A 27,963-nucleotide genomic window follows, 5' to 3' on the forward strand; every position below is an offset into this window, starting at 1 on the left:
TCAAAACACGATGCCTTGCCAGAGTTCACCCTCTTGCAAGATGCTCTGAAACAGATCAGAGTCAGCAGATACTGTAAGGATTTGCACATATGTAGTTTTATTCTCCCTTTCAAAGCATGCATAAAAGGCATTGAGTTCATCTGGGAGTGAAGCATCACAGCCGCTTATATTAGGTTTTGCTTTGTAGGAAGTGATGGCCTGCAAACCCTGCCAGAGCTGATGTGCATCAGATTCAGCCTCTAACCTGAACTGGAATTTTTTTTGCCCTTAAGATAACCTTCAGTCATACCTGGACTTCTTGTATATTTCTGTATCACTGGTCTTGAATCCCATAGATCCAGCACTGAGCAGACATTTAAGATTTAAGATTTTAAATGGTTTAAGATGGTGCTACTGAAGGCAGACAAGAGTTTACTAGCAGTTTGTAAAGCAAGAAATAGAGGTGCGAGGTGAAATCAGAGTGAAGTCGAGGTATGTTGGAGGCGAAGTGGTCAGAATGAGTTCCAGACATGGTCGAGATGGAGTTGGGGCATGCCAAGTGGAGGAACATCGGAGTGAAGGAGATATTGAGACCGATGTTGGATCGACCCAAGTGCCGAGCCGACTTGTAAAGGTCGTGTACAGGTCCAAAGCGACAGGGCCCCGGTCCTAGTGCAGGGAATGACCCAGAGTTTGAACAATTTAAACGCCTGCCCAGATGGATTGAAAAGACAAGGTGTCAGGACCAGAGGCAAGGGTTGGGCCAGTTCTGCTTGCTGCTTTGCAACGTTTGCTCTTTGCTGCACCGAAACAGAGGCTGTGGCCTGCTGCGGGCTTTGTTTCTGTGGACTTGCTTTCATTCTGAATTCTGTTGCTTGCATTTACTGTTTGCATGATGTGTTTTTTTTTCCTCTGTGGATTGGGTGTTGGTCATTTTTTCCTACTGGGTTCTTTCAGGTTTTTTGTTTTGTGGCTGCCTGTAAGCAGGAGAATCTCAAGATTGTATAATTTGATACTAAATGTATTTTGAAGTTTGAATCTCAGTTTTTAGTTTATGTACAGCATGGCCGGCATGTTTTCGAAGACACACAGGTCTCCATGAAGTCAGTGACAACTTGTGGCGTATTCATTCAGATTTCAAGACGAATTCCTGCATATTGTCCAGTTAACTGACTCAAAACAGTCTTGTAGGCACTTCTCCACCTCCCTTGACCATTCCTTCTTGGTCCTCACAATGCTGTGGTCTTTAATTATATATGCTGGGTATTAGAGTGAGTTTTTTCTGGGTAGATGATCTGTTTACACTAATGACTTTGGCCACCAGACCTCTATTTTAACTCTTTGACAAAGGACTGTGGATTGAGTCCACAACAATGGGCTTCCTAAAAGGTGTGAATACCAGATGCTTCTGGCACCATAATTGTCCTAATGCTGTAGTTTCGAAGACAGTATTATCTATACATTATAAATATTAATTGTCTTCTATGTTAGCACATAAAATGCAAAGTAAATCCTAAAGACTGTGGATACCAACCCAGACACGTTGGCGTCGGAAGGAAAGGATGGTGTGATATTTTGTATGTAGCTTCAAAAGGATGCATAGTCTATGCATTGTCTGTAACTTTTTAAGTAGTGATTGCCTTTGTGTTTAGCATATAAATATTGAGCCCACATTGAGCTAGCAGACCTTTCTGCAGAAAGCGTCTCAGTACGTAGATGCCTGCTGTACCTTGTTGTGTCGAATAAAGAAGCTGCTTTGTATCTACCAGTGACTCTGTCTCTCCAATGATTTCATCCACGCTACAACACTGGGAGTAGAAGTACAGCCAAGTGATCAGGCTTTCCAAAGTGGGTTGGCACAGTAAGCGTTCTTGGTGGTGGTATAACAGTGGTCAAGTGTGTTGGCTCCTCAGATGATATCTTGTTGGTAGTTGTTCAGAGACTTCAGGCTGGCCTGGCTGAAACCCCCAATGATAGGGAAGGCATCAGGGTGCACTGTTTTGTGCCTGTTGATTACAGTGCTCCACCTCCTCTGCCTTTAAAAGACTGAGCTGTACTGTCTTTGCGGAGAATGGTGAACCTATCGGACTGCAGTGCTGTGTCCAAAATGGAGGGAGGGGTTCAGCATGTTTCTGTGAAGCTAAGTACACAGCAGTCCCTGATAACCCTCTGGTACAGCAATCTTGCTAAGTCTTTTTATTTTCCAGAGACTACTTTCACCAGCAGGATAGTCGGGAGTAAAGGTGGGTTCTAAGGCCCCAGCGTTTCAATCGTACCCATAAACAGGTGCACTTTCCCCGCTTCCATTTTCTTAAAGGTAAACTGCACTCATGACCTGAGTTTGCAGTCTGGGATCCATCGATGTTAAGTATAGATTTTTTTTTAATGTCTTAAATGGTGCTGCTTACTGGAGTACTCATGGCTGTGACTGTACATTTCAGCTGTAATCCTAAATGGGAATATTTGATGATTCCCATTGGATTTTGGCAAGTTGGTAGGAAATAATGTAGCAGTACAACAGAGGATTAAAATGTTAAAGAATCAGTCAAAACCACTGGGCAGAGCACAGCAGACCAAGACAGATTAGGGTACATGTGGGGGCTGGCAGGATCAAGTCAAGTTTATTGTCATATACACATGTATGCACAGGTGCAATGATAGGCTTACTTAAAGCATCACAGGTACACAGCATCAGATACACAACATTCACACAAAATATGTGAATTATGCATAAACACTTTTTTTTAAAAGAGCAGCTGAAAAAGATACCCAGTTTAATGCAAAGTGGTCAGTGCTGCTTAACTGCAGTGACTAACGCGGTGCCAGTTGGTTTAAGAAGCAACTGGCTGAAGGGAAGTAGTTATTCTTAGACCTAGTGGTGTGGGACTTCAGGCTTCTCTACTGTATCTCCTGCCTGATAAGGAAGGTGGCACGACCCAGATCTTTTGATGGTGGATGGTGGATGTTGACTGTTTTTCTGAAAAGTCATTAGTTCCGGTGCTCAGTCTCTGGCAATCATCAGTTCCTTCTGTACTACTTCAGTTTGTATGGCTAGATTTGGAACTGTTTTATTGCTGTATTTATTATTAGTATTTCTTACTCTGAGTTTCACACAAACAAGGAACTTCATGTGCACTGGTATATATGACACCAAACTGATCTGATCTCAGACACCCATGCAGCTAAGTGTTGCTTCAAAGGGAAGTGCAATATCTGGACCGAGCCCATGGAGGATGGTGTGTTAGTTTAAGGAGAATAGCGCATCCCTCTGCCCATATACAGTTAGGTTAGAAGAAACTGTAGGTAAGAAGGGGCTAGATTTCTGCTTAGTCCAACTCCTCTTTGGAAGTGGCTCATTTTGGAAGCAGTCTGACTGCTTGATTTTAACTGTCATGTGGCTGTTGCGTTTTACTATTTATTATTATGTTTATTATTTAGTGTTGCGTTTGTTATGTTGTGATTGCACTGCTCCTGGGAAACGCTGTCTCATTCTGCCCTGCAGAGCGGAAGTACGGTTAGAATGACAATAAAGTTTTTTGAATCCAGTGTGACCCTCAATCAAGGCTGTTTTTGGCTGCTGTAATACTGCCCGCTTTGAGCACACTGCAGACTTGAAACTTCATTCCAATTGTGCACACACCTTCCACTGACAGCTTTATGCTCACATGCATATATTAACAACTTCAAGAAAGAAATTCCTCCCCCCCCCCCCAAAAAATAAGTGCTCGAGCCAAGAATCACACCTCACAATGACACCTTGCCTTCGGGAACTGAAGAGTTCCCTTCAAAGTTAGCAGTCATTCAGAACATGCAGTAGATTTCACATTGCCTATTCATCCATCACTTATCAAACTGCACAAATGACTTTAAAGAACACAAAGAGAAATTTCAAAATCTGCCCCAGAGTTTATTTGGTGTTCTCAAGTAGAATTCTTTTTTTTCCAAACCAAGGCACAACTGTAACAATAACCTCAACTATGCAAAGGAAAAAGTCTAACTAAATTAACATCTCAGGAAAGATAACTAAGAACACATGAAATCAAATAGCTTATTTGCAAGATACAAAATACTAAACACTTTTGTAAACAACTTTGTACTTTGTCTTGACATGCTTTAGTGTTGTCATAGTGTTGTTCTACATGTCTTACAGTTAATGACAGTGCTTTGGGCAAGCACTGATTATCCTGCCATTGGAGTTTTTTTTTGTGCCATGTAAATGTTTTTCAAAACAGACTGCTGGTTGCCCATTTGTGCAGCACCTTTAAGTATTAACATCCAAAGCAGGTTCACAGAGGCATCTGTTTCCTCAAGGGGAACTATTTCCTTTTACCCATATTCTCCCTGATCTACAACAACTCAGTTAAGCAGTATCGTGAAATTTTTACTCCTCTTTTCCTCAAGACTCCCCCATGTTCTGGCAACCCATCCCACTCTCAAATCTCCTCCATCTCTACAACCTCCTGAGATCTCTACACCAGCAGTCCAAATATAATTATTCTATCATAAGCGGTTGTGTCACAGCTTTAGACTTGTGTTTCTGAATTTTCCTATTCACTTTCATGCAACTTCTTAAAACCCATTTCAATCAAGCTTTAGTTCATCTTGCATAATATTCAAGGGGAACAACATTAGTTTTGGTTTAATGATATTGTGAAACTCCTTGGGTTGTTTGGTATTTCTGACGGGGTTACATTGGTTGTTTCACATTGGACCATGTCAACACTTCCAGCAGGTTAATTTCTTGTCTCTCAACAAAAAAAAATCACAGTGGAGTAAGAGGTCAGACACAGAGTGAAGATGTCTCAAAGTTTTAGGGCTCATGGAGATCACAATTTTTATTTTGGTGAGTAAATGTGAAATTGGACATGGTGCATCTATTACGTCAACTCTTCACAATGTATTTAATGGCCAAGAAACTCCTTTATTTCAAGGGGTTATTTCAAGGTTTCTTGTGAAACTCATTATCTAATGGATTATTGTGAATGTATTTAATGGGCCAGTTTCTCCTCCCTCAGTTTGAAATTGATTTGTGCCAGACTCACCTACGATTCACTCAAGGAAATATTTATTCTTGACAGGATACTTAACTGCAAAAGCACCGCTGCCCTTCTTCCTCATGTAAAGTTTTGTAGGGGGAGGAGCTCAGCATGGAACCTTGCTCTGCCTAACTCAGAGACAGAGCATCAAAATTCAATGTATCCACCACCTCCTCCCAATTCGAACCATGAGCCATTCACATAAATGACCAGACAGTAACAACTCATTCCCCCACCTTTCATTTCTGTTCAAGACTTTTGATCCAGGGCTATTATTCATGCAAACTAGGGAAAACTGTACCCATACCATATCTTGGCATTGCTAATGAAAGCAAATATAATTAACATTAACTACGATAACCTGGTAATTATACAGTTAAACTATCTTGCCGTCCCTTTCAATTCCAACTTCACAACTGAGTAAATGTGGGTCCCAGTGTTGTTTAGATGAAGGAAGGTTCATCGCTGACCAGGTTCTTAAAGCACTTCTGTTAGTACCTTGGTGGCAGCTTCACTCATTGCTCCAGTCAGAAGCACACAAAGCACAAGGAAAGGAGGATCAGGGAAGTGGGAAAAACCCATCAGGAGGGAACATTCAGCCTTTTAATACTTTGTATCCCGCCATGGAGCTTTAAGTGGTTGTAAACTAATGTCTATTTGCAGCATCAATATTACTGTTTGCACACATTCCACAATTAGGTTTTCTTCTGTTTCTTTTTCTCAGCCTCCTCCTCTTTTTCCTTCTCAATTTCCGTGACAAGTGACTCGATTTCTTTCGCATCTAGGAGCTGTAATGGAGGAAAACTGATGTTTCAGTGGCAAATGGACAGAGCATCTTTTACTTTGCAACATTATATACAAGTTTCACTGTTTCCATAAGTACCAAATCACATCTGTAAACCTCCACATCATTTTTCCCTCTAAGGTGCTGGCACTGCAGAAAAATTAGGAGACAGGTCCAGTAATACAGCATGGAACAGGCTCTTCTGCCCAACTTGTCCATGCTGACCATATGGTTCTCAACAACCTATGTTCCTGTTTGGCCCATATTCCTTAATCACTATCCACAAAATTATCCAAAATAGATTGCATCTACCTCAACCACTTCCTCTGGCAGCTTGTTCCATATGCACTACCTCTGCATAAGTAATTGCCCTTCAGGTCACTTTTACATTTCTCTGTACATCTGAACAGACACTAAAATGTTAGTGTACAAAGCAGTGGTAATCCCAATGCTCCTGTATGCATCAGAAACCTGGACAACATACCGATGACATCTGAAGGCACTTGAAAAGTTCCATCAACACTGTCTTCGAAACATCTTAAATATCAGCTGGGAAGATAGAAGAACCAACATCAGCATGCTAAATGAAGCAAAAACAAGCATTGAAGCCTACGTCATCAAGAAACCAACTAAGATGGAGCGGTCATGTTGTTCGGATGAAAGACGAACGTCTGCCGAAACAAATCTTCTACTCCCAGCTTAAAGAAGGCAAACGTAAAAGAGGCGGACAACAGAAGAGATTCAAAGACGTCTTAAAAGCCAACATGAAGAAATGTAACATCGGCATCAACAATTGGGAAGCCAATGCCAAGGACGGGAAACTCTGGCAAGCCATCATCCAAGAAGGAACAGCAACTTTCGAAGCCAACAGATGTGCAGAATTAGAAGAAAACAGAAGAAAATGGAAAGAGAGGCAGCAACAACCAAAGCCCGATCTGCCATCTGGAACTACCTGTCCTGAATGTGGAAAAACTTTCAAAGCCAAGATTGGACTCATAAGCCACTTGAGAGCCCATAAGTAGATCAACAGAACGAAGACCATCATCCTCGACCTCCAGGGATAGCCACCACAACGATGACATCTCTCACCTTAAATCTTTGCCCTCTGGTTTTTAATTCTTCTCTGAGAAAGACTGCATTCACCTCTCTATAAGTCTCATGATTTCATACAGCCTCAGTCTCCTGTGTATCATGGAATAAAGTCCAAGCCTGTACAACCTCTCCCTGGCTTCATTAATTTCAAGTCAAGCATAAGAAAATAAATGATCAGAGATAACCTTCCACTGCAGATCTAAATTCCTTTGGACCATAAGGCATAGAAGCAGAATTAGGCCAGTCAACCCATCAAGTCTGCTCTGCCAATCCATCATGGCTGATCCCGGATCCCAATCAACCCCATACACCTGCCTTCTCACCATATCCTTTGATGCCCTGACCAATCAGAAAACTGTCAACTTCCACTTTAAATACACCCACAGACTTGGCCTCCACTGCAGTCCGTGGCGGAACATTCCACAGATTCACAACTCTCTGGCTAAAAAAATTCCTCCTTTCCTCTCTTCTAAAAGGTCACCCCTTCAGAAATATCCTCTCCACAGTCACCTTACCTACTTCTTTCAACATTCGGTAGGTTTCAATGAGATCCCCACACATTCTTCTAAATTCCAGTGAGTACAGGCCTAAAGCTGCCAAACATTCTTCATGTGTTAACACCTTCATTCCAGAATCATCCTCATGAACCTCCTCTGGACTTTCTCCAATGACAGTACATCCTTTCTAAGATAAGTGGCCCAAAACTGTTGACAACATTCCAAGTGTGGCCTGATTAGTGAATTATAAAGCTTCAGTATTATCTCTTTTCTATTCTATTCCCCTTGAAATAAATGTCAACATTGCATTTGCCTTCTTTACCACACACTCAACCTGCAAATTAACCTTCTGGAAGTCTTGCATCAGAACTTCTAATTCCCTCTGCACCTCTAATGTGTGAACCTTCTCCCCATTTAAATAATAGTCCGCACTATTAATCCTTTTACAAAAATGAATCATCATACATTTCCCAACACTGTATTCCATCTGCTACTTTTTTTTACCCATTCTTCCAATTTGTCTAAGAGTTGCTGTAATTGCATTGCTTCCTCAGCGCTACTTACCCCTCCATCCATCTTTGTATCAACCACAAACTTTGCCACAGGGCCATCAATTCTATTATCCAAATCATTGACAAACAATGTGAAAAGTAGTGGGCCCAATACTGACCTCTGAGGAAAACCACTAGTCACTGGCAACCAACCAGAAAAGGACCCCTTTATTCCCACTTGCTGCCTCTTGCCTGTCAGCCATTCCTCTATCCATGCCAGTATCTTTCATGTAACGCAACAGTACTTGATCTTGTTAAGCAGCCTTGTGTGTGGCACCTTATCAAATACCTTCTGAAAATCCAAGTAAATGACATCCACTGCCTCTCCTTTGTCCACCCTGCACGTTACTTTCGAGGTACTCTAACAAATTCGTAAGACAAGATTTCCCTTCACAGAAACCATGCTGACATTTACTTATTTTACCATTAGTCTCCAAGTACCCCAAAACCTCATCCATAATAATAGACTCCAACACTTTCCCAACCACTGAGGTTAGGCTAACCGGCCTATAATTTCCTTTCTTTTGCTTTCCTCCCTTCTTAAGGACTGGAGGGATGTTTGCAATCTTCCAGTCCTCTGGGACTATGTCAGAATCAAGTGGTTCTTGAAAGATCATGACCCAATGCATCCATTATCTCTTCAGCAACCTCCCTCTGGATTCTGTTCATCTAGTTCAGGTGACTTATCCATCTTAAGACCTTTCAGTTTGCAGAGCACTTTTTCCTTTGTAATAACAATGGCACCCACTCCTGCTCCCTGACACTCACAGACCTTTGGCACACTGCCAGTGTCTTCCACAGTGAAAACAGATGCAAAGTACCCATTAAGCTCATCCGCCATTTCTTTGTCCCTGATTACTACCTCATCAGCATTATTTTCCAGTGGTCCAACATCAGCTCTTACCTCCCTTTTATTCTTTATATAACTGAAAAAACTTTTAGTATCCTGTTTTATCTTATTGGCTAGTTTGCCCTTATATTTCATCTTTTCTCTTCTTATAGATTTTTTAGTTCTCTTTTGTCAGATTTTTAAAGCTTGCCAATCATCCACTTCCCACTTACTTTTGCTACCTGATATGCCCTTTCCTTGGCTTTTATACAGTCCTTAACTTCCCTTCTCAGCTATGGTTGTCCACCCCTGCCATTTGAGAACTACTTCTGTGGGACATATCTCTCCTGCGTCTTGTGAACTATTCTCAGAAACTTCAGCTACCTCTGATCTGCCTTCATCCCCGCCAGTACCCTCTTCTAATCCACCTGGGCAAGTTCCTGTCTCATGCCTCTGTAATTCCCTTTATTTCACTGCATCTGACTTATGCTTCCCCCTCTCAAATTACAGTACGAATTCAATCATTATAATCACTGTCTCCTAAGGATTCCTTTACGTTAAGCTCCCTGATAAGATCTGGGTTATTACACAACACCCAATCCAAGATAGCCTTTCCCCGAGTAGAATCAAGCATAAGTTGCACTAAAAAGCCATCTTATACGCATTCAACGAATTTCCTCTCTTGTGATCCAACACCAAACTGATTTTTCCAATCCCTTTATAACATGCCTTTGCAACACACATAAAAATTGCTGGTGAACACAGCAGGCTAGGCAGCATCTATAGGAAGAGGTACAGTCAACGTTTCGGGCCGAGACCCTTCGTCAGGACTAACTGAAAGAAGACATGCCTTTTCCATCTTCCTTTGCAATGTCAACCCCACTTCTTGGCTACTCATTGGAGGCCTATATAAGTTCTGCATAAATTTATTTTTTTTTTATCCTTGCAGTTTCTCAACTCCACCCACAAAGATTCAACGTTCTTACTGTTTTGCGTTACCATCTGATATAGAAGGACTGCTGTACAGGATCAGAAAAAGCTGCAGGAAGTTGCAAATTCAGCAAAAGCGACCAAAGGCCTACCCCCCACCCTCCAGCATCGAAGACATCTTAAAGAGGCGATGTTTCAAGATGGCAGCATTCATCATTAAGGGTCCCCATCACCCAGGATATGCCTTCTTCTCATTGTTATCATCAAGGTGGTGGCACAGGAGCCTGAAGAAACACACTCCACAGTTTATGAACAGCTTCTTCTCCTTCGCCGTCAGATTTCTAAATTGAAAATGAATCCATATACATTTTTTCCTTTTTTTCCCCTCTTTTTGCACTACTTATTTAATTTTTTATATGTACTTATTGTAATTTTTTAAAATTATGAATTGCAATACATTACTGCTGCAAAACAACAAATTTCAATACATATGCCAGTGATATTAAACCAGATTCTGATCTGCAAAATCTTGTGATCTAAACTGAGCATTTCCGCTTCCAGACTGCAGTGTTCATCTGTATAAACAAAACTCCAAAATAGCAAATTCATTTTCGTTTCTTTGCACAGATAATGCAGGACCTAAACACACCGCAAACAAACTACTTCTTAAACTTACCTTCAAGACCTGATTCCTTCGAATTATGGCCAGCTCAATGTTTTTCCCACCAGACTGTACTACCTAAAAAAGATATTACAAACAGGTCACAAAAAAAAGCAATAGATAAAATGTCACAGACACCATTTGACTCACAAGTCAATGCTGGCTCCCTGTAGAGCAATACTCTCAGCCCTATTTTGTAATATTCCCACATGTTTATTTCCTTCAACTGCTGGCCCAATTTTCTTTAAAATAAAAGATCATCTCTGCTTCCACCAGTCTCACAGGCAAGTTCCAGAGTATCACTTAGTGTTAAGTCATTTTCCTCTGCCACATCTCAGCCAAGAACACAAGTGGAGCTTTTGTCCCCTGAGCTAGAGACTGGGATGCAATCTTGACCTTGGATGGAGTGTGTGTGGAGTCTGCACGTTCCCCCTGTTACCACACAGGTTTCCTTCTGGGTACCCCACTTCACTTCTACATCCCAACAACATTGGGGTTTGTGGGTTAAAATTGTCTCTACTGTGACAGAATCCAGGGAGAGTTGATAAGAACATGGGGAAAATTAAAGCAATATTAATGTAGGATTAGTGTAAATGGATGGTTGACAGCACTGACTTGGGTCGTGGAGCCAGATCCTGTGCTGTGTTTCTCTATCAATCTACCAGTTTAGTTAATTTTTACCATCAGCTAATGGAAACAACTTGGTCCATCATGTCTGCACCTTATACATCTATCAAAAATCTGCACACAACCACAGCTCCAAGCAACAAAAACCTCAGCATTTCCAAGCCAATGTTGCAGTTAAGATCTGTCAGCACTAAACCCAATTCTGGTGGATCTCCTCTCAACTCTGAAAAAGTGCATCATATATCCAGTTTAGTGACCGTAACTGGACACAACACCCAAGTTCTCTAAAGCCTCACTCTCAGTAACCTCCATTCAGCAACTTGCATTTGCTCCACCATTCCATTCTATCATGAATGTTCTTTTAGTTCAATGCCATTGTCCTGCATTAACCTCATACTCCTTGATTCTTTATATTGAGAATTTACAAGGCATTGGTCACACCATATTAGAAGCAGATTTTGGCCCCATATCCAAGAAAGGGCATACTGGCATTAGAGAAGGTGAGGAGCAGGGAGGGTCACGGGAAGGAAAAAGTTAACGTATGAGGAACATTTGATTTCTCTAGATTGAATTGAATTGCACTGAATTTATTTCTTACATCCTTCACGTATATGAGTAAAAATATTTACGTTATGCCTCCATCTAAATGTGCAATCAATAATTTATAATAAATAGAACAGTCAATGTAATATAGAGTACACTCAAATCAGCACGAGTTCATCAGTCTGATGGCCTGGTGGAAGAAGCTGTCCCACAGCCTGTTGGTCCTGGCTTTTGTGCTACAGTACAACTTCCTGGATGGTAGCAGCTGGAATAGATTGTGGTTGGGATGACTTAGGACGCCAATGATCCTACGGGCCCTTTTTACACACCTGTCCTTGTAAATGTCCTGAATAATGAGAAGTTCACAACTACAGATGCGCTAGGCTGTCCACACCACTCTCTGCAGCCTCCTGCGATTAAGGGAGGTACAGTTCCCATACCAGGCAGTGATGCAGCCAGTCAGGATGCTCTTAATTGTGCCCCTGTAGAAAGTTCTTAGAATTTGGGGGCCCGTACCAAACTTCCTCAACTGTCTGAGGTGAAAGAGGCACTGTTGTGCCTTTTTCACCACACAGCTGGTGGGTATAGACTACGTGAAGTCCTCGGTGATGTGGATGCCAAGGAACTTAAAACTGTTTACCCTCTCAACCCCAGATCCATTGATGTCAATAGGGGTTAGCCAGTCTCCATTCCTCCTGTAACCCAGCTCCTTTGTTTTTGCAACATTGAGGGAGAGGTTGTTTTCTTGACACCACTGTGTCAGAGAGATGACTTCTTCCCCTAGGCCACCTCGTTATTGTTTGAAATAAGGCCACTCAATGTAGTGTTGTTGGCAAATTTAATTAGCAGATTGGAGCTGTGGGTGGCAATACAGTCATGGGTACACAGGGAGTAAAGGAGGGGACTCAGTACGCAGCCCTGAGGGGCTCCTGTATTGAGATTCAGAGGGCTAGAGGTGAGGAAGCCCACTCCTACAACCTGCTGGTGATCTGACAGGAAGTCCAGGATCCAGCTGCACAGGGCAGGGTCAAGGCTGAGGTCTCTGAGCTTCTTGTCGAGTCGGGATGGAACTATGGTGTTGAATGCCAAACTGTAGTCCAAGAACAGCACTCTCACATAAGCATCCTTCTTCTCCAGATGTGTAAGGACGGTATGTAGAGCAGGGGCTATTGCATCATCTGTCGATCAGTTGTTGTCAGTAGGCGAATTGTAAGGGGTCCAGTTTGGGTGGTAGCAACTGCAGATGTAATCCTTGACAACCTCTCAAACATATGCTTACTATTGAGATGAGTGCGACAGGACGCCAGTCGTTCAGGCACATTATCTTGGTCTTTTTTTGGTACAGGGACAATGGTGGATAATTTGAAGCAAGAGGGCACTCTACACTGGGAGAGGGAGAGATTAAAAATGTCAGTAGACACACCTGCCAGTTGTGCTGCACACACCCTGACTACTCGCACTGGGATGCCGTCCGGTCCCGCAGCCTTGTAACTGTCCACTTGTTGAAACCATCTGCGTACCTCAGCCTTAGAGATGACCAGGTTGCAGGTTGTAGCAGTGGTTTTCCTTGGAGGCACAGAGTTAGCGACATCGAACCAAACGTAAAAGCGATGGAGCTCATCTGGGAGAGAGGTCGCGATGTTGGCAGTACCACAACATTTGGCTTTGAAGTCAGCGATGGTATGCAGCCCTCACCACAAGTCACGTTAGAAGAATCAGATTTATTATTACCGCATGTGATGTGAAATTTGAATAATAAACAAATCAATTATGTATATTGAATAGATTTTAAAAAGTGCAAAAACAGAAATGCTGTATATTAAAAAAAAAGTGAGGTAGTGTCCTAAGATTCAATGTCCATTTAGGAATTGGATGGCAGATGGGAAGAAGCTGTCCGGAATCGCTGAGTGTGTGCCTTCAGGCTTCTGTACCTCCTACCTGATGGTAACAGTGAGAAAAGGGCATGCCTGGGTGCTGGAGGTCCTTAATAATATTGACATAGAAAATAGGTGCAGGAGTAGGCCATTCGGCCCTTCGAGCCTGCACCGCCATTTATTATGATCATGGCTGATCATCCAACTCAGAACCCTGCACCAGCCTTCCCTCCATACCCCCTGATCCCCGTAGCCACAAGGGCCATATCTAACTCCCTCTTAAATATAGCCAATGAACTGGCCTCAACTGTTTCCTGTGGCAGAGAATTCCACAGATTCACCACTCTGTGTGAAGAAGTTTTTCCTAATCTTGGTCCTAAAAGGCTTCCCCTTTATCCTCAAACTGTGACCCCTCGTTCCGGACTTCCCCAACATCGGGAACAATCTTCCTGCATCTAGCCTGTCCAATCCCTTTAGGATTTTATACGTTTCAATCAGATCCCCCCTCAATCTTCTAAATTCCAACGAGTACAAGCCCAGTTCATCCAGTCTTTCTTCATATGAAAGCCCTGCCATCCCAGGAATCAATCTGGTGAACCTTCTTTGTACTCCCTCTATGGCAAGGATGTCTTTCCTCAGATTAGGGGACCAAAACTGCACACAATACTCCAGGTGTGGTCTCACCAAGGCCCTGTACAACTGCAGTAGTACCTCCCTGCTCCTGTACTCAAATCCTCTCGCTATAAATGCCAGCATACCATTCGCCTTTTTCACCACCTGCTGTACCTGCATGCCCACTTTCAATGACTGGTGTATAATGACACCCAGGTCTCGTTGCACCTCCCCTTTTCCTAATTGGCCACCATTCAGATAATAATCTGTTTTCCTATTTTTGCCACCAAAGTGGATAACTTCACATTTATCCACATTAAATTGCATCTGCCATGAATTTGCCCACTCACCCAACCTATCCTAGTCACCCTGCATCCTCTTAGCATCCTCCTCACAGCTAACACTGCCGCCCAGCTTCGTGTCATCCGCAAACTTGGAGATGCTGCATTTAATTCCCTCATCCAAGTCATTAATATATATTGTAAACAACTGGGGTCCCAGCACTGAGCCTTGCGGTACCCCACTAGTCACTGCCTGCCATTCTGAAAAGGTCCCGTTTATTCCCACTCTTTGCTTCCTGTCTGCTAACCAATTCTCTATCCATATCAATACCTTACCCCCAATACCGTGTGCTTTAAGTTTGCACACTAATCTCCTGTGTGGGACCTTGTCAAAAGCCTTTTGAAAATCCAAATATACCACATCCACTGGTTCTCCCCTATCCACTCTACTAGTTACATCCTCAGAAAAATTCTGAGATTCGTCAGACATGATTTTCCTTTCACAAATCCATGCTGACTTTGTCCGATGATTTCACCACTTTCCAAATGTGCTGTTATCACATCTTTGATAACTGACTCCAGCAGTTTCCCCACCACCGACGTTAGGCTAACCGGTCTATAATTCCCCGGTTTCTCTCTCCCTCTTTTTTTAAAAAGTGGGGTTACATTAGCCACCCTCCAATCCTCAGGAACTAGTCCAGAATCTAAAGAGTTTTGAAAAATTATCACTAATGCATCCACTATTTCTTGGGCTACTTCCTTAAGCACTCTGGGATGCAGACCATCTGGCCCTGGGGATTTATCTGCCTTTAATCCCTTCAATTTACCTAACACCACTTCCCTACTAACATGTATTTCGCTCAGTTCCTGCATCTCACCGGACCCTCTGTCCCCTACTATTTCTGGAAGATTATTTATGTCCTCCTTAGTGAAGACAGAACCAAAGTAATTATTCAATTGGTCTGCCATGTCCTTGCTCCCCATAATCAATTCACCTGTTTCTGTCTGTAGGGGACCTACATTTGTCTTTACCAGTCTTTTCCTTTTTACATATCTATAAAAGCTTTTACAGTCAGTTTTTATGTTCCCTGCCAGTTTTCTCTCATAATCTTTTTTCCCCTTCCTAATTAAGCCCTTTGACCTCCTCTGCTGAACTCTGAATTTCTCCCAGTCCTCAGGTGAGCCATTTTTTCTGGCTAATTTGTATGCTTCTTCTTTGGAATTGATACTATCCCTAATTTCTCTTGTCAGCCACGGGTGCACTACCTTCCTTGATTTATTCTTTTGCCAAACTGGGATGAACAATTGTTGTAGTTCATCCATGCAATCCTTAAATGCTTGCCATTGCATATCCACCATCAATCCTGAAGATGTCCTGGGTACTTTGTAACCTAGTACTCAAGATGGAGCTGACTAGATTTACAACCTTCTGCAGCTTCTTTCGGTCCTGTGCAGTAGCCCCTCCGTACCAGAGAGTGATGCAGCCTGTCAGAATACAGTCCAATCTACCAGTTCAAAGCAGTCCTGTAGGTGCACCTGTGCTTCCCTTGTCCATACCTTCTTGGTCCTCACTGCTGGTGCTGCAGTCTTCAGTCACTTCCTATACTCAGGGAGTAGAAGTATAACTAGGTGATCAGACTTCCCAAAGTGAGGGCGTGGAATAGCTGGGTAGGCATCCTTGATGGTAGTGTAGCAATGGTCCATTGTGTTGTTTCCTCTGGTATTGAAAGTGATCTGTTGATGTTAATTGCTTAGTGATTTTTTCAGACTGGCCTGCTTAAAATCTCCCAGAACAATGGTGAAGGCATTAGGGTGTGCTGTTTCGGGCATGTTGATCCCATTGCTCAGATCATCTAAAGCCTGCTTGACATTGGCCTGAGGTGGAATGTAAACTGCTACCAAAATGACCCCAGAGAACTCCCATGGTAGGAAAAAAGGACGGCATTTTATTGCTAGATATTCCAGGTCTGGTGAGCAGAATTGGGACAGCGCTGATATATTTGTACACCAAGAAGAGTTGATCATGAGGCATACTCCTCCACCTCGCTTTTGAGAGTCTCTATAGATTTATCCTGACGGTGTATATAAACCTGTTGATCTGGGTTGCTGTATCCGGTACGGAAGGGGTTAACCAGGATTCTGTGAAACAAAGGAAATACGTGGTCCTAATGTCTCTGACTCAGCCCCCTAGCTCTGAGATCTTCTATTTTATTCACCAGAATTCATGTTGCACATTTGCCAGCAAGATAGCCAGTACAGGTTTCCCCCACCATCCGAAGGTAGAGCATTCCTATGAAACGGTTCATAAGCCGAAATGTCGTAAAGCAAAGAAGCAATTACCATTTATTTATATGGGAAAATTTTGTGAGCGTTCACAGACCCAAAAATAACCTACCAAATCATGCCAAATAACACATAGAACCGAAAATAACAGTAACATATAGTAAAAGCAGGAATATGATAAATACCCAGCCTATATAAAGTAGAAATACTTTTCCACAATCATTGCCTGAACTGTTCTCCGTAGCGAAAATCTCACGCAAGCGCTTTCTGCAGAAACACAGCACAAGTGCCGTCAGCAAAAAACACGGCACAAGTGCTCTCCAGTAACCTTTAAGCTATGAAGCTGCCAAATCATACCAAATAACACGTAAAAATACACAGCTGATGCAAAGTAGAAATAATATATGTACAGTGTAGTATCACTTACCAGAATCGGGACAGCGCCGAGCACACTGATGGTGTGTTAGACTGAGTTGGAGTTTGGGTGGTGCAGTGGCCCCCACCCTCCGGGCAGCAAACCAATACCGATCCATGAAGCATGCAGGGGTACAGCGGTAGCTGGGAGGCACCCAGCACATCTTTAAGAAAAAAGCCGAAATAAACAAGCTAATTAATTAGGTGCCGCCCAGCACGTAATTAATTAGCATGTTTATTTCAGCTTTTTTCTTAAAGATGTGCTGTGTGCCTGCCGGCTACCGCTGCATTCTCCACGAATCGGTATTTGTCCGCGGCCTGGGGGTTGGGGTGGTGGGACACTGGGGTGTCATCTCGTCGATCAGGGCAGACAGCTCATCTTCTCCTATCTCTGCCTGCCTCGATATCGAAGGTCGAGGTTCGTCATCTGATGTGGAAGGCTTGAAAAACGACAGTACAGTATGCTTGACTGCTGAGCCTCGCACATTTTTCTATCATACAGTTCTTTGTAAGGACTCAAACCATCTTGCAAATATGCTGTGAACTGACGTACCTTTTCAAAATTAAAGTCGTACTTTATCATTACTCATTCAGTTTCAATTGTAATCCTTTCCTCTTGCAATTGCATCAGCTGTTCATCTATCAGTTCTTGGTCATGGGATGCCAAAACCTCTTCAACATCATCTTCGTCAACTTCCACAAGCCAAACTCACTTTGTCCTTACTTCGTTCACCACGATCGAAACGCTCAATTATGTCTAGTTTTATGCTAAATGTAACACCGTTATGAGTTCTTTCAGGCCTTTCCAATACCTTAGAACTCATCTTGCTAATGGCTGCTCACGGGCACGTGTTTAGCAATGCTGGCAAGAATGCCGCTCCCGGGGAGAGCGCCTGCTTGGGGCGTGCGCTGATTTTTTTTTTGCAACAGTGAAAACACCTTCTGTAAGCGAAAACAGGGAACTAATGTAGGTCTTTTGTAACAGAGAGGTTTCGTAAAGCGAACATTTGAAATGCGGGGGACACCTGTATAGGGAGTTTAAAACCCCGGTTCCTAAAATGCACTTGTAACCCCGATCTACACCCGTGCTTCCTCCAAGGTGTCCTCCATAGGCGCTTCTGACCGCAATCAGTATTGTTTCCATCAGTTTTAAGAAGTGATAGTTCATTTAAACACATTAAGAAATCTTTGTTGACCATACTGACCTTGGAAGCAGTTGTGCTTTTTAGCAGTATCTGCCCGAAATGAGAATATTTAATCGTAGCCATTGAGAGTACTGCTGCTACTCAAGTTGTGCCTAGGCACCCCGGAAGTCAACTATTCGTTGTGAATCTTGACTCAAACTTGTCCCTATATTGTTGTTTCGCAGCCTTGATAGCTTTGCACAAATCATAGCTGCATTACTGTACTGGATTTTAGAGGAATTGTTGTGGCGGGGCAGGTGGGTAGGAAGATCTTATTGAAATTTACTGTATATTGAAAGGCCTGGACAGAATGGATGTGGAAAGGATGTTTCCTATAGTCAGGAGTCTAGGACCAGACGGCACAGCCTCAAAATACATGGTTGGCCCTTTAGAATAGACATGAGGAATTTCCCCACGAGGGGAATCTGTGAAATTAATTCAACAGACTGTTGTGGAGGCTAAGTTACTGGGTATATTTAAAGCGGATGTTGATTACTAAGGGCCTCAAAGGTTGCAGGGAGATGGTAGGAGAATGGCGTTGCAAGGGAAAATATATCAGCCTTCATCAAATGGTGGAGCAGACTCGATAGGCCGCAGGACAAATTTTGTTCCTGGGTTATGATTCCCAGCATCCAAACATTTTTGGATCCCTATTCAGGGTCCACAGCCTGCTGGTTAAGAAATTTATTTTTATTTCCATTCTTTATGCCAACTTACCTTGAGATTATGACCCATGTTCTTGAGACCCTAGCCAGGGGTATCATTTACCCCATCAACGCCCTTTAGAACAGAGACAAGGAGGAATTTCTTTAGCCAGCAGGTGGTGAATCCATGAAATTCATTGCCACAGTTTCTATAACAAGACCACTCATCATTCTAAACAAACGTTGATCCTGACCATTTGAACTCTCCTCACAGGATGAGCTCCACCCCAGGAATCAGTGAACCTTGACCTCTATTGAGATGAAATTGATTGTATATATTGAAGGCGTACCAGTGAATGGAACACTTTACAGCGCCAGCAATTGGGGTTCAATTCTCGCGACTGTAAGGAGTTTGTACGTTCTCCCCATGACTGGTTTTCTCTTGGTGCTCCAGTTTCCCCTCACATTCCAAAGATGCACGGGTTAGTAAGTTGTGAGCATGCTATGTTGGTGCAAGATGCGTGGCAACACTTTGTAGGCTGCCTCCAGCACATCATTAGCCTGTGTTTGTTATTGACACAAAACATTTCACTGTATTTTTGACATATATGTGACAAATAAAAGTAATCTTTATATCCTACCTTGGGTGTGTGATCACAGCTAAGCACAGAACTCCAGCAGCAGTCCCACACAACTTTAACAACTGGAGCAGGACATCTCTAATCTTGTCCTCATGCAATCAAATCCAACATTTTGCTTACAATTCTACTTATCATCTACAAGGCTCTCGTCAGGAATGTGACGGAATACTTTTCAATTACTTAAATGAGTGCAACTTCAACACTGAAGAAACTCAGCGCTGTATAAGACTTAACAATCTATTTAATGGGTTCCCCATCCACGACTATTTACTCACTCCACCACTAGACAATGTGTCCCATCTTCAGGATGCACTGCAGCAACTCACCAAGACAACATAATCACAGGGAACATCAGCTGGAAGTTGATTCCAAGCCACACACTATTCTTACTTGGAAATATATCACTGTTCCTTCACTGTCACTGGGTCAAAATCCTAGAACTCCCCAATAGCACAGTGACTCAACAACCTTGACATTCAAGAAGACAACTCACCACCACCTTCTCAAGGACAACTAGGGAAGGACAATTAAATGCTGGGTCAGCTTGGGAACCCAACAGCGCTTGAATAATTTTTTTAAAAATTCCTGATCCTCAAACGTGTTGTCAAAAATGGGCCAGCTCAAAACCTAGGATAATTGAGAAAAGAACCAAAAGCAGAATCATGGAGGTATGGCTCAGGAAATCCTGTAACCATACCAAAAGGCTTCAAAAGAAATGATCTGTCCTCAGGAGTCCAAGGAATTCAAATGCATGTTTTAAGGAGTCATATCACAAAAACAGGCTCTACGACCCAACTCATCCATGGTGACCAAAACTGAGATAGTCCCATTAAGCTGTGTTTGAAATACTTCCGGAGTGCCTAGGTGCGACTCAAGTAGCAGCAGTACTCTCAATGGTTATAATATTCCCGTTTCAGCCTGATAGAGCTAAAAAGCAGAACTGCTTCCAAGGTCAGTACAGTCAACAAAGATGTCTTAATGCGTTTAAACGAACTATCGCTGCATAAAACTGACAGAAACAACATCGATTGTGGTCGGAAGTCCCCATGTAGGATACCACGGAAGTGCGGGTGCAGAGCGGGGTTACAAGTTAGTTTAAGGAAATGGTATAGTGCCTATACCGACTATCTTGCTGACAAACGTGCAGTCTCTGGTGAATAAAATGGATGATCTCAGAGCTAGGGGGCTGAATCAGAGGGACATTAGAACCACAAGTTTCCTTTGTTTCACAGAATGGAACACCCCTTCCATACCGGATGCAGAGATTCAGATCGATGGGTTTATTATACACCGTCAGAATAGATCTACATAAGACCATAAGACAAAGGAGCAGAAGTAGGCCATTCGGCCCATCGAGTCTGCTCCGCCATTTTATCATGAGCTGATCCATTTTCTCCTATTTAGTCCCACTCCCCTGCCTTCTCACCATAACCTTTGATGCCCTGGCTACTCAGATACCTATCAATCTCTGCCTTAAATACACCCAATGACTTGGCCTCCACTGCTGCCCGTGGCAACAAATTCCATAGATTCACCACCCTCTGACTAAAAAAATTTCTTCGCATTTCTGTTCTGAAAGGGCGCCCTTCAATCCTTAAGTCATGCCCTCTCGTACTAGACTCCCCCATCATGGGAAACAACTTTGCCACATCCACTCTGTCCATGCCTTTTAACATTCGAAATGTTTCTATAAGGTCTCCCCTCATTCTTCTAAACTCCAAGGAATACAGTCCAAGAGCGGACAAACGTTCCTCATATGTTAACCCTCTCATTCCCGGAATCATTCTAGTGAATCTTCTCTGTACCCTCTCCAACGTTGGCACATCCTTTCTTAAATAAGGAGACCAAAACTGCCCACAGTACTCCAAGTGAGGTCTCACCAGCGCCTTATAGAGCCTCAACATCACATCCCTGCTCCTATACTCTATTCCTCTAGAAATGACTGCCAACATTGCATTCGTCTTCTTCACTACTGACTCAATCTGGAGGTTAACTTTAAGGGTATCCTGTACGAGGACTCCCAAGTCCTGTTGCATCTCAGAACTTTGAATTCTTTCCCCATTTAAATAATAGTCTGCCCATTTATTTTTTTCTGCCAAAGTGCCTAACCATACACTTTCCAACATTGTACTTCATTTGCCACTTCTCTGCCCATTCTTCCAATCTATCCAAGTCTCTCTACAGACTCTCCGTTTCCTCAGCACTACCAGCCCCTCCACCTATCTTCGTATCGTCAGCAAACTTAGCCACAAAGCCATCTATTCCATAATCTAAATCATTGATGTACAATGTAAAAAGAAGCGTCCCCAACACTGATCCCTGCGGAACACCACTGGTACCGGCAGCCAACCAGACTAGGATCCTTTTATTCCCACTCTGTTTCTTGCCAATCAGCCAACGCTATATCCACGTATGTAACTTTCCCATAATTCCATGGGCTCTTATCTTGTTAAGTAGCCTCATGTGTGGCACCTTGTCAAAGGCCTTCTGAAAATCCAAATGTACAACATCCACTGCATCTCCCTTGTCTAGCCTACTGGTAATTTCCTCAAAAAATTGTAATAGGTTTGTCAGGCAGGATTTTCCTTCAAGGAATTCATGCTGAGTTCTGCCTATCTTGTCATATGCCTCCAGGTACTCTGTAACCTCATCCTTGACAATCGACTCCAACAACTTCCCAACCACGGATGTCAAGCTAACAGGTCTATAATTTCCTTTTTGCTTCCTTGCCCCCTTCTTAAATAGCGGAGTGACATTTGCAATCTTCCAGTCCTCCGGAACCATGCCAGAATCTATCAACTTTTGAAAGATCATTGCTAATGCCTCCGCAATCTCCACAGCTACTTCCTTCAGAACACGAGGGTGCATTCTATCTGGTCCCAGAGATTTATCTACCTTTAGACTATGCAGCTTCCTGAGTACTTTCTCTGTCATAATTGTGACTGCGCACACTTCTCTTCCCTGACACCCTTAAGTGTCTGCTATACTGCTGTCTTCCTCAGTGAAGACTGATGCAAAATACTTGTTCAGTTCCTCTGCCATCTCCTCATCTCCCATTACAATTTCTCCAGCATCATTTTCTATCGGTCCTATATCTACTCTCACCTGTCTTTTACTCTTTATATACTTGAAAAAGCTTTTAGTATCCTCTTTGATATTATCTGCTAGCTTCCTTTCATAGTTCATCTTTTCCCTCTTAATGACCTTCTTAGTTTCCTTTTGAAAGCTTTTAAACACTTCCCAATCCACTGTCTTCCCACTAATTTTTGCTTCCTTGTATGCCCTCTCTTTTGCTTTAACTTTTCTTGTCAACCACGGTTGTATCCTTTTTCCACTCGAAAATTTCTTCTTTTTTGGAATATACCTGTCTTGCACCTTCCTCATTTCTCGCATAAACTCCAGCCACTGCTGCTGTGCCGTCTTTCCCGCCAGAGTCCCTTTCCAGTCAACTTTGGCCAGTTCCTCTCTCATGCCACCGTAATTTCCTTTATTCCACTGAAATACCGACACATCAGATTTCAGCTTCTCTTTTTCTAATTTCACAGTGAACTCAATCATGTTATGATCACTGTCCCGTGAGGGTTCCTTCACCTCAATCTCTCTAATCACCTCCGGTTCATTACACAATACCCAATCTAGTACAGCCGATCCCCTAGTGGGCTCAACAACAAGCTGTTCTAAAAAGCCATCTCGCAGACATTCTACAAATTCTCTCTTTTGAGATCCAGTGCCGACCTGATTTTCCCAATCCACTCACATGTTAAAATCCCCCACAATTATCATAACACTGCCCTTCTGACAAGCCTTTTCTATTTCCAGTTGTAATTTGTAGTCCACATCCCTGCAGCTGTTTGGAGGCCTATAAATAACTGCCATCAGGGTCCTTTTACCCCTGCTATTTCTTAGCTCAACCCATAAAGATTCTGCACCTTCCGATCCTATATCACCTCTTTCTAATGATTTAATATCATTTCTTACCAATAAAGCCACGCCTCCCCCTCTGCCTACTTTCTTATCCTTCCAATACACCGTGTATCCTTGGACGTTCAGCTCCCAGAGACATGCATCCTTTAGCCAGGTCTCAGTGATGGCCACAATATCATACCTGCCAATCTGTAGCTGTACAACAAGATCATCCACCTTATTCCTTATGCTGCGTGCATTTAAGTACAACACCTTAAGACCAGTATTTGATACTTTTTGCTTTGATTTCACTGCAACTTTATTGCACTACAACGCATCCTAATGGCTACAAATTTGCCCCATCACCTGCCAGTCTTTCCTGACATCTTTACTGCTCACTATCTTAGATTTATTTCTGTTTTCCCCTTCCTCCGCTCTGTCATTCCGGTTCCCATCCCCCTGCCAAATTAGTTTAAACCCTCCCTAACAGCTCTATTAAACTTTCCCACCAGGATATTGGTCCCCTTCGGGTTCAGGTGTAACCTGTCCTTTTTGAACAGGTCATACTTCCCCCAGAAGAGATCCCAATTATCCAAGAATCTGAAGCCCTGCCCCCTACACCAGTCTCTCAGCCACGCATTCATCTGCCTGATCCGACTATTCTTGCCCTCGCTAGCACGTGGCACAGGTAGCAATCCCGAGCAAACTCCTGCCTCAGCAAGGACCTGGACCCACTGCAATGTGCCCAGCGCCACAACAGGTCAACTGCAGACGCCATCTCAATGGCTCTCCATATGGCCTTTGACCACCTGGACAACACACACACCTACGTCAGGATGCTGTTCATTGACTATAGCTCAGCATTTAATTCCATCATTCCCACAATCCCAATTAAGAAGTTGCAGAACCTGGGCTTCTGTACCTCCCTCTGCGATTGGATCCTCGACTTCCTAACCCTTGGTGATAACATATCCTCCTTGTTGACAATCAACACTGGCACACCTCAGGAGTGTGTGCTTAGCCCACTACTCTACTCTCTATATACACATGACTGTGTGGCTAGGCATAGCTCAAACACCATCTATAAATATGCTGACGATACAACCATTGTAGGTAGAATCTCAGGTGGTGATGAGAGGGCATACAGGAGTGAGATATGCCAACTAGTGGAGTAGTGCCGCAGCAACAACCTGGCACTCAACACCAGTAAGACGAAAGAGCTGATTGTGGACTTCAGGAAGGATGAGACAAAAGAACACATACCAATCCTCATAGAGGGATCAGAAGTGGGGAGAGTGAGCAGTTTCAAGTTCCTGGGTGTGAAGGTCTCCGAGGATCTAACCTGGTCCCAACATATCAATGTAGTTATAAAAAAAGGCAAGACAGCGGTTATACTTTATTAGGAGTTTGAAGAGATTTGGCATGTCAGCAAATACACTCAAACACTTCTATAGATGTACCATGGAGAGCATTCTGACAGGCTGCATCACTGTCTGGTATGGAGGGGCTACTGTAACAGACTGAAAGAAGCTGCAGAGGGTTGTAAATCTAGTCAGCTCCATCTTGGGTACTAGCCTACAAAGCACCCAGGACATCTTCAGGGAGTGGTGTCTCAGAAAGGCAGCGTCCATTATTAAGGACCTCCAGTACCCAGGGCATGCCCTTTTCTCATTGTTACCATCAGGTAGGATGTACAGAAGCCTGAAGGCACACACTCAGCGATTCAGGAACAGCTTCTTCCCCTCTGCCATCCAATTCCTAAATGGACATTGAACCACTGGACACTACCTCACATTTTTTTAATATAGTATTTCTGTTTTTTTGTACATTTTTAAAATCTATTCAATATATGTGTACTGTACCGATTTATTTATTCCTTTTCTGTATTATGTATTGTATTGAACTGCTGCTTCTAAGTTAACAAATTTCATACCACATACTGGTGATAATAAACCCGATTCTGATATCCCTCTAAACATTACCCGTCCGTGAACCTGCCCAAAAGAAGTCCCAATAAAGTTTTCAGCCTGAAACATCGACTGATTACTTCCTTCCATAGATGCTCTCTGACCTGCTGAGTTCCTCTAGCATTTTTGTGCATGTTGCTCAAACCATGACAAATGTTAACCATCTGGCAAGGTGGACAACCCTGCAGCACCAAAGACAGAATGCCAACAGCTCACACACCTTAACATGAAATGCAACCATACTGAGGGAACCGGTGCAGTCAAGACAACAAGGCTCAGTCGTATTGAAAGACAGGCGGCTGAGGAGCTTGCTCTTGCTCATATTTTCTTCTGTTATATCAGTAATACTGCAAATTTCCATTACAGGAATTCTGGTGCAGTTTTTCAGAAATAAAAAATGCCTTCAATTTTCCCAAGTTTAATGGCGGACAGGTGCCCAGTTTCTGCTATTAAATTCAAGCATTTCTGCAAGGTTATGTGGACCCTTCTGACTGTTACACACATAAAACAGTACAGGTTATTCAGCCCATGATGTGCCAGCTTTTAACCCAGATCAATCTAAGCCTTCACTTCCACATAACACTCAAATCCATGTGCCTATCTTAAGGGTCTCTTAAATGTCTCCAATGTTTGTCTTCACCACCTCTGCTGGCAGTGCACACACCACTCTATAAAAACTACTTTTGATACTTGCCCTATACTTTCTTACAATCATCTTAAAATTATGCCCCTTGAATTAGCCCATTTTCACTCTAGCTAAAAGGTGCTGGCTGTCACTATCAATGCTTTTTATCATAAGACCATTTGGCCCATCAAGTCTGCTCTGCCATTTCATCATGGTGGATCCACTTCGCCTCTCAGCCGCAATCTCCTGCCTTCTCCCCAAAACTCTTCATGCTCTAATTAAGAATTAATCAACTTCTGTCTTAAGTATACCCAATCACCTGGCTTCCACAACAGCCACTCACTGGCTAAATAAATTCCTCTCATCTCCATTCCCAAAGGACATCCCTCTACTCTGAGGCTGTGTCCCCTGGTCTCAGACTCCCCCACCATAGGAAACATCCTTTCCACATCTACTCCATCAAAGCCTTTCAATATTCGACAGGTTTCAATGAGATTATCCCTCATTCTTCTGAATTCCAGTCAGTAGAGGCTCAGAGACATCAAGCATTCCTGATATGGCAAGCCTTTCAATCCCCAAAATAACTTTCATCTTAGACACCTCTGTCACCTCATTCTCCTTCACTCCAAAGTGAAAAGTCCTACCTCAGCTTTATCTCATAAGGCATGCTCTCTTTTTTTTTTAAATTTGAGATACAGTACTGCAACAGGCCCTTCCACACCAAAGCCCCACTGCCACCCAATACAATGATGTGATCCATTAACTTACTAGGCTGTACATCTTTGGTATGTGGCAGGAAACCGGAGCACCCGAAGGAAATCCATGTGGTCATGGAGAGAACGTACAAACTCCTTACAAGCAGCAGCGAAACAGATCCCAGGTCACGGGGTGCTTCAATAGTTACATTAACACTATGTTACTGTGTCACTCCCTGGTAAATCTCCTCCATATCCTAAGTTTCTACATCCTTCCTATAATGAGGTGACCAAATCTGAACACAATACTCCAAGTATAGTCTAACCACGGTTTTATCAAAGCTACATTAGCTTGTAGCTTTTGAACTCAATGCCCCAACTGAAGGTTACACATCATATGCCCTCTTAACAACCCCATCAACGCACATATGCTGTAGGAACTCAGCAGGCCAAGGAGTACCTATGGAAGAGTACAGTTGATGTCTCAGCCCAAAACGTCGACTGTACTCTTCCATAGAAGCTGCCTGGCCTGTTGAGTTCCTCCAGAATTTTGTGTGGTGTTTGGATTTCCAACATCTGCAAATTTTCTCGTTTGCTATCAACATGCACCGCAACTTGGAGGGACCAATGGATGTGCAGCCCAAGAACCTTCTGCAGTGCTAAGAATCCTGCCATTAACTCTGACTTATGTGAAGAACAAACACTGTCTTGGCAATAATGAATTTCACTCACTTCCAGCAAAGCCTTAATTGCGAGCTTGATAGTGTCATTGTCTGTTGCCATTGCCTCATCGGTGTAGTTTTTTTCCAGGAACTCTCGGACTGTCTTGGCGCTGCGGCCAATGGCATTTGCCTGTTTGTACACACAAATTATATCTTAAGACATGCCTTCCCATATGCACAGAATATTCACTGATATCACATTTTCACATCAATAATTATCCTAATTGGTCAGGGTTCAGTTTCCAAGCAATCCTTTGGATTCCAGGATTAATAATTGTAAGTCACAGCAGAATCTTTGTATACAAACAACAAAAAAACTCTGCAATAAATAGATGCTCCGCAAGTTGCAGTATATCATATTCTGGTGGCAGTGGAGCAAGACTAGGAGGTTATGAGGTTTAATTCAGAGAATTCCACATATATTTTCAAGGGTGATAATGGATGAATGCTGACATTCCAAGTGACAAGCAGAATCCAAAAAGCTCTTCAAAAGCCATCATTTCTTTGCTTGCACTTTTTCAACCAATCCCCAATAAATTCATGATGCATGAGAACCCAACTGGGCCCAGTATAAAGCAGCCTCTTCTCA

The 27,963-nt window shown here is 42.9% G+C and overlaps 1 protein-coding gene across 4 annotated transcripts in view; it reads right to left on the minus strand.

Moving 5' to 3' along the window:
- Positions 1–2,587: 2,587 nt before the first annotated feature.
- LOC134352829 (proteasome subunit alpha type-7) overlaps positions 2,588–27,963 on the minus strand; it is a 41,877-nt gene continuing 16,501 nt past the window's right edge. For 2 of the 4 annotated variants that reach the window (XM_063060338.1, XM_063060324.1), the window contains 3 exons: positions 27,385–27,504; positions 10,375–10,437; positions 2,588–5,803 (listed from right to left, as the gene is read on the minus strand). In XM_063060338.1, the coding sequence (XP_062916408.1) occupies positions 5,711–5,803; positions 10,375–10,437; positions 27,385–27,504 (276 nt within the window). In that variant the 3' untranslated portion in view covers positions 2,588–5,710. Of the gene's footprint in view, positions 5,804–10,374; positions 10,438–17,235; positions 17,434–27,384; positions 27,505–27,963 lie in introns of those variants that run through there. The other 2 variants (XM_063060330.1, XM_063060316.1) reach the window with 2 other exon arrangements.

This window comes from Mobula hypostoma, chromosome 1 (genome assembly GCF_963921235.1).
Source record: "Mobula hypostoma chromosome 1, sMobHyp1.1, whole genome shotgun sequence".
Classification (NCBI taxonomy): domain Eukaryota; kingdom Metazoa; phylum Chordata; class Chondrichthyes; order Myliobatiformes; family Myliobatidae; genus Mobula; species Mobula hypostoma.